The 12,928-nt window shown below is 41.9% G+C and overlaps 1 protein-coding gene across 1 annotated transcript in view; it reads left to right on the forward strand.

The window, feature by feature from the left end:
* Nucleotides 1-12,928, forward strand: part of Arhgef28 (Rho guanine nucleotide exchange factor 28) — a 122,498-nt gene that overhangs the window by 14,832 nt on the left and 94,738 nt on the right. The window contains exons 2-3 of the mRNA XM_059276436.1: nt 4,467-4,588; nt 8,356-8,636. Coding sequence (XP_059132419.1) covers nt 4,467-4,588; nt 8,356-8,636 — 403 coding nt within the window. The remainder of the gene's footprint in view (nt 1-4,466; nt 4,589-8,355; nt 8,637-12,928) is intronic.

Raw genomic sequence — 12,928 nt, forward strand, 5'->3', positions numbered from 1 at the left:
GGGACATGCCATCTCCCACTGATTTCCCCTCTGAAGCTGTAATCCCTCAGATTTAGAAGTTTTCGTTCTTGAGTCATGGGAGAGAAATCCTACTGGAAGGGAGATAAAAGTAGCATTTTACGTGGTTTTTATGCAACACATGCAGTGTCTGCTGTGTTCCATTTGCCTTGGGTTTTGTTGTTGTTTTGTTTTGCTTTTTGGGACCGGGCCTCATGTAGCCCAGGCTGGCCTTAAACTCACTGTGTAGCCAAGGCTGACTTTGAACTCCTGATCCTCTGGGCTCTATCTCCTAAGTGTTGGGATTACAGGAGTGTGCTGTCACGGCAGACTTGGGTTGTTTTTAAACATGCGAAGTTATAGTTTAGAGTGAAATTGTTTGTTTTATTTAGTGTGTGTGTGTGTGTGTGTGTGTGTGTGTGTGTGTGTGTGTATGTGTGTCTGTCTGTCTGTCTGTCTATGGGATGTGTAAGTCAAAGGTCAATCTGTGAAGTCATTTCTCTCCTACTTCACACGGGTCCTGGGGGTGGGACTCATCAGGGTTGCCCTCTTACCCACTGAACCATGTGACTGGCCCAAAGTTATTTAAAAAAACCAACACTACACACAGATATCAAAACCCAACCCTGGGGTCTGGAGAGACTCTGTCACAGTAGGTGATCCTTGGGGTGACAGAGCAATGATAAGGTCTGGGAGGTGGCCAGCGTCATCCTGGGTCACACCAGGTCACTCCCACACTGAGCCATTCCCACCTAGCTACACTGTCAGGTAGGTTTAGAGCATCTCCTCTCTGTGTGACAAGCAGTCTGAGAGCAGTGTTTTTAGGGAGACAGGTTTATTTGGGTCACAGTTCTGGGGGAGGGAAGATGTGGTAGGAGAGACTCAGTCTGTGTGGATGGGAGCTTGTAGCTGTGACTTCTCTCGTGGGGCCAACCTTGACTACCTGTCAGTGTCTGTCACAGCTCCCTAGAACAGTACCTCTAGGTGGGGAGCAAGTTTTCACACCTATGAGCTCATAGGGGACGTTTCACAGTCAACTTGTAGTAATTCGGTATTCCTTTTACAAGTTGCTCTGTGTGTGTTTGTGAGCCTGTGGAAGCCCGAGTACAATCTCAGTGTCCTTCCTCAAGGGCTGACCACCTTGCTGTTTACTCAAGAGAGATCTTTCGTTGGCATGAGACTCACCAAGTGGCTTGGTTGGCTGCTTAGTGAGCTCTAGGGATGTGTCTACCTCCCCAGTATTGGAATTACAAGCATGTGTCACCATGCACAGCTTTTTGTTTTCTTCCCCACATAGGTCCTGGGAATTGAACTCTGATCCTTATGCTTGTGAGGCAAGCAAATTACTGACTGAGCCATCTCCCCTGGCAATCAGGTTCTTCGGATCTGTCCATTGTTAGAAAGTTTTAGTTGGACGCATCACATCATTAGTGTTTCTCGGGTCCTTCAGAATCTCCATGAGTTTAACAGAGAGGACAGGCAGGCTCCCTCCCAGCTTGTCTAGTAGCTGTACTTGGAATTTACTGTATTGCTTCACTTCTGTAGTCTTTAGCCTTTCCATTCCTTTCAACATTATCAGGGGAGACTGGCTTTCTGTTTATACGGGAGATACAGTATTTCATTGAAAACAATGTCATTTAAAGAAAAAAGTGTGTGAATCTGACGTGCAATATAGATGTTGTGTTGCTGTAGAAAAACATGAAATTAAGAGAGGAATGGCAAAGGGTAGAGATGTTTTGGTCCAATATCAGTTGCGGCTACTATTTGTAGAGACTCATAGTCTCTTCTTTGTACGTCTGGGATTGGCTGTATTGGGGAACTGTCTTTTTGACATGGGGCTTTTACTTTGTGAGTTGTGTCTCTCCTAGGAGACACTGGGGTACTACAGTCATCTAGCTTCATAGTATCTCTGTGGCAAATGTCTGAATGTTGACCTTACGTGGGGGAAATAAAGACTTTACATGAGTTCCAGTTAGATTTGGCCACAAAATGCATTTGTGAACGAAATATATAAGGAAAAAATGATTTTCAGAGCTTTGAATATTTTCAATTATTGCTAAGGGTCATTCACAGCCCTGCCTTTGTAACTCAATCATGTCCTTTTCTAAGCCCTGATCAAATTAATAATTCAGAAAACAAATTAGACTCCCAGTCTGCATCCTCAGGCATCTTGTAGTTTGTTTTGTGACATGGATACAGTCTCCATATTGACCCTGATGGCAAGTAGGGCACAGGTTTATAATGAACAAAGTGCACTCTGCCTCTGTGCTGGAAAACAGCAGTAATTTATGGTCCTGCTCATCGCTGGAGCAAGTGCTTAGAGTTCTGAACACAGTGTTCTTGGTCATTAAGAACAAGGCTCTTGGGGGCTGGAGAGATGCCTGTTAAAAGCACTTGCTCTTTCAGAAGATCCGAGTTTGACTCCAGCACCCTCATCTGGAGGGCTCACCACTACCTGTGACTCCAGCCCCAGAAGATCTGATGCCCTTCTCTGGCCTCCTCAGGCCTCCCCAGACACTTATATGTGTATATGCACACATGCACACAGAAAAAAAAACAATCAACCTTTGGTGATAGAGAAATACATTCATCAGAACACCCCAGTTTGGGGTGAGATTTCACTTGATTCTATATCTTTAAAATTGAATCTGTTCATTGCTTGTTGCCTTCTTAATCTAGTTATGAATGAAGTCTTACGAGGGCAGCCATCAGAAGGGAGATGAATGGCCTCTAAGTGTGACAGCAGAAATGCCAGGTGTTTCACGTCTGCAAAAGCAAAACACCATAGACCAGTCCAGCTGATTAATCACGTGCTACAAGGCCATGTTGTATTATTTGTGACTGCTTTCAAACATTTTCCAGAATGACAAATGATCAGAACAGTGAAAGTGTTTTGCTGCATCCTTGATTTATAACTAATGGAGCCTCTTCCGTGTAATTAGAATGAATGGGTATAGCCGTTGATCATAAAGGTCATACCTGCAAAGTGCCTGTGGGCTTTGTATGTATCACATTGCTAGCTAGTTAAATTAATAAAATAATCAACTATGGTTATAAGAAAACACTTCCTTCTATTTTGTATATTTTCTTAAGAAGCTTAATGAAAGTTAATTTTAGTGTTCTGTGGGGGGTAAGTAGATCTAGATTTGTAATCTGAAGCCAGGGCCATTTGGTTTGTTCAATTCATATGTCTTTATATCTTTTATGTCCTCCAGAACTTTCTGTGGAAAAATAGAATTTTAAAATATAGAACATCAACCCAGTAGTCATGAGTCATGACTCACAATCTGATTTTACCCTGTGACAGAGGTAAGACAGGCAGGGAGATACATGGGAGAAAAATACAATTCTAATGGCTTTGGGACATACTGACCCCTTGTTTTGTTTTTAAGATAGGGTCTTACTATGTAGCCCTCGCTGGCCTAGAACTTGCTGTGTTGACCAAGCTGGTCTCAAACACACAGAGATCCACCTGTGTCTGCCTCCCTGCTGGGTTTGAAGGCGTGTGTGCCACCACACCCAGCGACATTCTTTCCCTTTTGTATGCAAGAAAACTGCTGAGTAGCACTGTGTGTAGCTATACCATGAATCTACCCCATCACTTACAGATACAATACTACGGTTAGTATTATTATCCTTGTACTTCATACTGATCATAATTAAAGATCTTAAGAATGACAGCAAAACATTAATAACAGTAACATATCATATTAATGGAGCACTTACTGTCAACTGCTGTACGTGTCCAGACTGATTTCACTGCCATGAGCACACAAAGACAAGAGTGGCATTACTCTGCTCTTACAGATGGGAAATCTCCACGGAGGTGTCTGGAGATTGAATAAACAGACCGGGCACAGGAAACCAGGCCTCTGGCTTGCACAGGTTTTATTGCCTTGAACTCTGTGCTCTCTGCAAATACAGTAGCATCTCAACACTCCAGGACCCCACCCTGAGCAACTTTTACTATTTAAAGCAAAGCGGAGACCATGGAAGCAAGAAAAGCCATTTCTGTCACTCAAAATGAAGGGAAGAGCCACCTGGGAGGGTTTGTGGATGATCCAGAGCCACCACTGCTGGGCTTAGTGCTGTCTTTCCATCATTAGTGACTCATCCAGTCTGAACCTGTCAAATACTTGAGAAGTGTGACACTGACTAATGCTTCCATGTGATTAGTAAAGGCAATGGAGTAGAATTTAATGTGTGAGAATTTAAAGGTCTCCCATGAAGGGGGAATCCATGCTTACAGTGGGCTAATATTTATCTGTCTAGAACTATTCAAGTTCTAGATAACTGAGATTTAGGAATAGAAGAGAAAGTACCTGCACTGGAACTCTTAAGGTAAGAATACAGGAAATACATGTTAAAATGCCTTTTTGTTTGTTTGTTTGACCAAGAAGGCAAGACTTGGTTGTAAGATGAATTGTTCATACTTGATAAATTTCTCAATTCTGTTCATTTTCCTCTAGATCACTCCTTTGATGGCCTCAAAAAATCCAAACATGCCCCAACATCCCTTGCTGTGGGCCAGCTCTCTGACGTGCTGAACGGGGGCGATGAAGTCTATGCTAACTGTATGGTGATTGATCAGGTAAGGCGTGCTGAAGTGACCAGGGGTATTTGAACCACTCCCCCAATGAGAAAGAGGGGTGGGGGTATGGAGCTTCTTGCTTTTTTGTGATCATTTGAGAATTCTAGCTTAAGCTCCCTCTCCCCAAGCGTTAGCTTGAGTTCTTTCTTGGGACACAGAATGTCTTACACCACCAAGGGGCACTGGAAGGGGCAGATCTTGAGAACAGCCGGGAGGAATGAGAAAGCTCTTTGGGGGGCCAAACAGGAAATGGCAATGAGTGGCCAATAGCATTCACACAGATTCTCAATAAGTGCTCCTCCGGTCCTGTGGGGGGGGGGGGGCGGGGCGGCAATGTATGTATTTAAATCTAACAAGCAGTAATGGGTAGGTAGATACCTGTTCCCAGCCCATCTGATGTGGTCACATGATCGTCTTTCATCCTTATAACATGCCAGCTGATGTGCATTGAGACTGTAGAACTTCGATGTGCAAACAGAACAATGTCCTGCCACTGGGAAGCTGGAGCGTTTAGAATTTCTCCACTCCTTCCCCAGTGGAGACTTGTGGGCTCAAGCTCAAAGCAGAGCTTAGGCACATCAGTTCTACTCAGCTTTGGTTCTGTTCTTCAGCTCAGTCATCTTGAAGCTTTTTTTGTATTTATAAAAATTAAATATTCTTATAAATGTGAATTTTTTTCACATCCTAGTTTGGCAGAATCTTATGGGATTTTCTTGAATAATTTTAACAAAATGAGATTCCCACCTTCACTTGCTACCTTGAAAAGTAATCTCCATATAGACATGACATACAGACATGTACACATGTGCACACATGCACCCATACACTAAGTGGACATTAAGGTCTTTTACCATTTCTCTTGTCTAGTAGATCTCTGTTTCAACTTGTTGAGTGCTCCACTCTTTTGCTTTAGTGTCGTGAAGCAGTGTTAAAATAAATGCATACTATAAATGGCAAAGCCTGGGGTGGAATCCAAAATGATGGAAAAACAAATAAATCAGAATTAATATCAACTATAAATAACCAGTGCGGCCATGTTGACATAAAGCCTCTGAATATGAGTTGTAGCTACAGAAATCTAGGTTGGAGTATGGAGTGAGCCCTTCAGGTTCGGGATGATCAGACTGTGTGCATTAGCCATACTCAGACATAAATGGATAGTTACATGTAAGTTTTATTATATTTGTGATAACATATAAGATTTATTTCCTAGCTCTTTTAGGGGATAGTTGACAAAAATAATATGCACTGAAATATACAAACAAGGTGATGTGTTGAGATTCATACGCATTGTGAAACCATGAATAATGCTTCTGTACACATGAGAGTAGAGACAGTCCTCAAGGAGAGTGATTGTATTTCCCCAGGTTTATACCTAGAATGGTACCTTCTGGATTGTGTGGTTGTTGTATTTTGAGTATTTTGAGGAATCTTTGCTGTTTTCTGTAGGTGTAATATTCTTTCCTGCCAGACAGCTCCCAAATAACCACACAGAGACTTATTATTAATTATAAATGCTTGGCCAGTAGCTTATGCTTGTTGCTAATTAGCTCTCACACTTAAATTAACTCATATTTCCTATCTGTGTTTTACCATATGGTGGTACCTTTCTTCAGTACAGCATGTTCATCTTGCTTCTCCCCACTTCTCGCAACTCAGCCCTTCTTCATTCCAGTGAGCTCCCCCACCCCAAAGCCCTGCCTAACCTCTTCCTGCATAGCTATTGGCTCTTTATGAAACAATTGAGAGCAGCACATCCTTACAGTGTGCAAAAAGAGTGTTCCACAACAGTTTCCAATGATGGCTGTGCTAATTTACACCCTCCATCAAAAGTGTGCCAGGGCTCCCTTCTGGGCCCCTTGCTAAGTCTCTTCTGCTGCCTTCTGGTGAGAGCTTTAACATGACACTTTGCTGTGGGTTTGGTTTACACTGGTGTTAGTAGACGTCTTTTCATGTGCGTGGTGGCTGTTAGGGATTCTCCTTTGGAAAAATGTCTGTTTAGGCCGTTTGCTCATTTAAAAATTGACTTTTATTGTGGTGTGTGTGTGTGTGTGTATATGTGTGTGTGTGTGTGTGTGTGTGTGTCTGTGTCTGTGTGTGTCTGTGTGTTTGTGTGTGTGAGAGTCCAGGTGTTCATAAACCACAGTGTGAATGTGGAGGTCAGAGGACACCAGCTTTTTCTGCTTGTGAGCACAAGGCTATCTTTGCATTTCTCTTTGCCATTTTAAAATTCTTTCATCAGTGTTTTATAGTTTTTAGAATACAGATATTTTTGTCTTAATGAGATTTTTTATTTTATTATGTAATCTCCATAATTTCAGTGAACTTTTTGAGTTTTTATTCCATCTTATTCTAAGCTTCACTAGACAGATTATTGATCCTACTTTGATTTACCCCAACTATTGTGAATGTTTCAACTTTACATGGGAAACTGTCATTACAATGTTAAAAAAAATGCACTAAAATTGAAAAAAAAATCTCAAAGATGAACTTAGGATATGATTTTTGTTTATGACTACTTTACGTAAAAGAAATACTGCTTTAATAATATGGAACAAATAAGAAAAGGAGAATGCAGACAGCCCAATTCAATAAACACAGTAAAGAATTGCCAAGTTTATACAGTTAGGTCAGTCTTATGGGCATCCTTCGTCTCTTTCCTCCATCACCATGGCTGGCTTTTATATGGGTTCTGGGGATTAGAATTCAGGTCCTCAGCACTTCGCCAACTGAAGTATCACCATAGCCCTTCCTGTTACTCTTGGAGTCTCATTTGCTGCCTGGAGCATTTGCTGTTGGTTTTGGTTGTATAAATTATTAAGATGACGGCTGATGATGTAGGACCCTAACAGGCCCACTCACTCTGTCCTTCCCTTCCCTTCATCCCTTCACTCTTTGGTGCTGGGAATTGAATCCAGGGCTTTGCATTTGCTGGGCCGCTCTCTACCACGGAGCTCCTCCAGTCCCCTCTACAAGGGGGGTGACTCTCTTTGTTTTCACTGTCTGTCCTGAGATATGATGCCTTTGGACAGCCGCCCCTAATTCACAAGCTCATGCAAGCCCGTGTCTCAGAGAAGTGTTTTGATCAACCAGGGCTCTTTTCCATGCATGCAGCGTGGACTTCTGTTACCAAAGAGTGTAGATAAGTCTCAGGTTCCCCTCTGACTTCCTGCTAGTCCCCTACTTGTTCTTCCCAGGCCTTTCCTACTCTCTGCTGGGTCTTCCACTATGAGTACAGTGTTGCTTGCTGGCTTTAATGCTTGTTTTATTCACAGGTAATTTGAGGTTTGGACATTTAAAAAAGATCTTCTAGTTATACAATGTACTTTATGTAGTTTGATATGTTCTTCATTTAGTGATGTTTATAGGGAAACTGAGGCTTATGTACTCACCCTGACAATTCTTATGAACTGTGTTTTGAGTACAGCTGATTCTCTTTGGTGTTTTCTCAGGTATTTAACAACACATGCCCCCTCATTTTGAGGTCGTGATTCATAATGTGTTAAAAGGACAGCGAGGCTCTGCTTAGTTTATAGGCTAGGCTTCTTCCTTTGGAGAATTATGGGCTAGTGGTAGAGGATCATGGGATAGGCCACGTGAACACAAACACATCATAAAGGAATTCTCTGGTTATATAAAGCACAAATGAGAAGAAAAAGATAAGTGTGGTGGAGTTTTTTTTTTTTTTAATTCTGGGGGTTTTGTTGATTTTAATTAAATCATTCTTTCCTGTTTTCGTTCAGTATTTGTTCTCTTCCAACGTCCAGGTTGGCGATTTGGACATCAACTATATAAACATAGAGGGACTCTCTGCCCATACCAGCCCCGAATCCATGAGGTCCACTCTGGGGCCTGAGGCTTGCAAGCACATCCTTCCTCCTGCCAGCAGTCCCTGTGGGCATCCGTTCAGTGAGGACAGTGAGGGGACAGTGGACACTGCAGCCCGGCAGCCCTGCACCTCACCGGCCGGTTCCCGCACTTCTCATCTGAACCTCTCTTTTGGTCTTCATGAATTTGAAAAGGAGCAGAGTCATCTCAAGAAAAGAAGGTGAGATGCTTCTTTCTGGAGAAAAACCGCAGGAAACTGGGAGAACGGTGTCCTCGTCACTCTTTCTCTCTATCAAGATGTTACCCCCTTTTATTTCCTGTATATCCACTTGAAAGGAAGGCAGTTAAGAAAGCCAACAAAAATGCAGTAAAGGAAAACCACAGCACTGAGTACGAGTAGATTGGTAGAAATGGAAAAGTCTGACATGACTATGTTTGTGACATGAATACAATGGCAGTGGAGAGAAGAGCAGTCGGTAACAGTTTGGAAAATTATTTTCATTATCTTGTCACTACTGTTTACCAGCAGACCAATCCATTAGTATTTGTAGCAGTAGGAAATAACTCAACTGGGGACTGGCTCTGTAGTTACACAGTCTTAAACTGTGCAAATGGAGTACTGTAGAGTTCAAGAAAATGAACTAAAGACAAGTGTGTGTACATAATATGTACCTCAAAGGCATGAAGTTGAAAGAAGTAAGCTACACACAGATTTAATTTTTACAGAATGCAAAATAAGACAATTTATTGCATATGTGCATAAACTATAAAGAGAAAGGAGAGAGTGGGGAGGGAAAATTCCCTAAATTCAAGACAGTTGCTGCCACTCGTGAGAGAAGGGAGTGGGCTGGATGGACCTTGCCTGGACTGGTGAGCATTGATGTGTCAAGTTGGGTGGGCTCATCAAGGCTTTATTGTTTTCTGGTACACATGAAATAGCATTTTTAAAAATTACTCTTGTCATGATGACATGTATTTGTGTGTGTTCGTGCGTTCTGTGTCTCCATGTCCATTTTCTTTAGGAAATAAGCCAGTATCCACTTTCTGTAGAGGTTAATCTATTTTCTCTCATATCCTAACCCTGCGATTCTGTGTTCATTTTCACATGTGAAGTTATGAATCAAGGTGAATGAACATAGCATGTACGCATGTGTATGTAAGTGTTTGTCTCTAAATGAACATGCATGTAGATGAACAGATTCTCAGAAGAGCTCTAGTTGATCCAGAAGAGACAGGGAGGGATGAGTGTCCGTGGACATCATCCACTGGGTGTATTTTATATGGATCTACAGACTGAGTTTTTTTTAAGTGCCAAGTATTGATGTTGAAGGGTATTTTGACTGCAAGTCCTAACATCCTCACCTTGGGTTTGTGTTTTATCTTACAGTTTTGTAGATGCTGGAGAGCGGTTATTTTAATTGCACTGTATGGGCTTTGGGGCTTTGAACTTGTATACTGGGGATAAGAGCCACCAGTATAGGCCAGACACCATACAATTCCATTGTGTGTGATTTAATACATCCTGGCAGAATCTTCCGGGTCTGTTAAGTGCCCCTCAGATCTCAAGAAGTGGGTTATTTAAAGAGACATTGGAGAAATATAAGGCAGAAAAAGTACAAATGGTTATTCTCGTCTTTTTATGAAAATATTCCCAGAACTTCAAACTTATATTTTCATGTTCCTGTTGTAGAAAGTTTTAAACATTTTCTTGCTACAGACAGATTTTTTCCTTTTTAGAATACCAGAAAACCTAAGCCAGCACTCAGGAGGCAAAAGTAGGAAGATTGCGAGTTCAAGGTCAGCCTGGGCTACACAGCACTATCAAAATATGTACCTACCTATCCACTTGCCTACACACACACATGCACAGTTATTATTGGGAGGAGGAGCAGAAGCTATTCTGCTGAAAACACCCTTGGTCAGGTTGCTCCCACAGGCTAGCCCTCTCCTGTGCATTCCTCCTGTCCTGAGAAATACAGGAATGGTGATGGGGTAGAAGGGAGGCTGGTGACTGCCGATATTTCCTTTTAGTCTTGAGGTGACTGGAGTTCCCTCCTGTCAGTGGATGCTGTCATGGAGTGAATAGCCTGATAAATAATAAACCATAGTAAAATTTATTATGTGAACAATAGCACGAGAGGCCAGGAACTGCTAATGAGAGGAATTTGGGGGCACATACTCAAAACTGAGGATATAGGGACAAGGCTAACTAAGACAAATCCTGCATTTCCTGAGGGTCAGAGCAATGTTTAATGGGGCAACACACATTAATCCAGATGATGCAGCTCTCTGCCGACTCCATATCTGAATGTTACAGTAGGATTTCCCAACTTAGCAGGACAGCAGATGTTCCCAGAATCCATTCTGAATCCTACCACTGTGCACAAAGGATGTGCAGGTTTGTAGAAAAGATGAGCAGGAAGCAGAAAAGAAGAATCACAGCCACACTAACCATTTTGGGAAGTGTGGGTTTCCCATGACATGCAAGCCAGTCTGCAATCCTAGTAGGAAAGGATTGATAGTTGACTTACTTTTCCTAAGGAGACAATAACGATTGTGATTAACATTTACCCTGTGACAGATGACTTGCAGTTAAGTTGTTCATTTTACAGTTCTTTCTCGGCTATAGTCAAGGTATTATAAAATGACTATCTCTTTGGATCCTTTCAAACTGGGAATGCAGAAGCATATCCATGGTAGCAGAAAAGTCAAAACGCTGGAGATTTTACATCAGTCTGAATGTCAACTGATGTCTTAGTTTCCGCTGTGTGTGGGTGCTTTTCAGCCACTCTGTTTCCCTCCATGGAAGTTTACAAAGACCAAGTCATCTCTGTAAGAGCTGGAGCTGAGGGGTGGTGAAGGTGTCAGGGGTTTCTAGTAACTCTCCTTCAGTGGTATGCTGTGAGAGCGACTGTTGCCACAGAGGCATTGCCTGTGTGACTGGAATTCCCTGACAGATCATTCACACTCTGGATTCTATTTGTGAGTCTTTTCCTTCTACGACTGTTTACCATAAAGATCAACTTTCTGGAAAAAAAAACCCCAACAATTTAGTATGTACAAGATGTAATGATTATATTGCTTAAAGTCCATAGCTCTTTTGAGAAAATAAAGGAAAAAATAAGCCATAAAACACCTATTTTAAAATATTAAATGACAAAAACTTAGGTGATAGGCAATAATCATTTGTTTCATTTAAAAACTTACACATCTCAGACCCCCTTCTGTTTCATCATAACCCACAGTTTTTTTTAAAGTCACCTTTTCATCACCCCCCCCCCTTTCTGGAATTTAAGCAGTTTTATGCAATGGCATATTGAATGTACTCTGGTATCTTCTAGTTTATGTTATTGTAAAGGAACATTCTGATCACAGCCCAGTGAATTGACCTCCCATCCCATTGATGGGATATGATTGTAAGGTGAGACTCTAGGCAACCTTGAGAATTCCGTCTATGCTACTGTACCTTAGGCTAATTGCTTAGCAAAGAAGAATCACAGTCTAATTTGAATTAGATGGAAAAGAGAAATGAATGTTTTCTAACGCTGAGAATAATGTAATATTGGAGCATCCACGGCCTCTTCATAGTGATAAACTTGTTCTGTAACTGGAAGGCCGTGCACCTGCAGGCTGCCAGTGAGAGTCAATTTCACCAGAGCAGAGACCACAAGCTAAGAACACAGGCAGCAAGCTCTGATGAACCTGTTCTTCACTCTTAGATATTTGGTTGTTTTTTTTAAAAGTATGTTCAGAAACTACACAGAACCTTGAAATAGCTATATTTTACTATAACTCCAAACCAATAACATTTATCAGGAGTATTTTCTTCACATTGAGTTTTGTTCTTCATATTGAAAAAAAAAAAAAAAAGAATCTAACAGACTCCAAGATATTTGGGTGTTGAAATAAGTGAAGTAGAAGTGTGCCTCCAATTCTCTTTTCTGCTTGGTGCTAAGGATAAGACACTGAGTTCTTGGAAGAAGAACCTACCTTGGACCCCCACACACACACCATGACCACCTATGGCCACTCATGATCACTCATGACCACCCACGGCCACCATGCTTGGTGGAATGGTTTAAACATGTAAATGTTTTGAGGGACTGAACCTTGAAAGTGGGCAGTCACATTCTGTCCTTTGATGCTGTGGTTATGAAAGTTAAATAGGAAGAAAAACATTGTAGTAGGCAGAGTCTTTCCTTCCTTCTGAGGCAGAATCCTTAACAGTAAGTCTCTGAAAATGACCGTCTCATGTTGATGACTTGAGGCTGCACATGCGGTTTCTCTCTGACCCTTGTCTTCTCCCCCTGAGGTGAGCTCTTCGCTGTCTCTTCTTACGCTCACCTCTGCCCTCCTGACTTTCCAGCTGAGGGGATGCCTACTGTATCTTCCCTGTGTCATTAGCCAGAGGCTGCGGTGCGAACAGCCCCATGGTCGGCATCATCGGCATGTTCAGTATGTGAAGGGTTACTGATAATAATTATGTTTACAAAACAAAAACAGTGAGGTTGT

The sequence above is a fragment of the Peromyscus eremicus genome, chromosome 11 (genome assembly GCF_949786415.1).
Source record: "Peromyscus eremicus chromosome 11, PerEre_H2_v1, whole genome shotgun sequence".
In the NCBI taxonomy this organism is placed as follows: Eukaryota; Metazoa; Chordata; class Mammalia; order Rodentia; family Cricetidae; genus Peromyscus; species Peromyscus eremicus.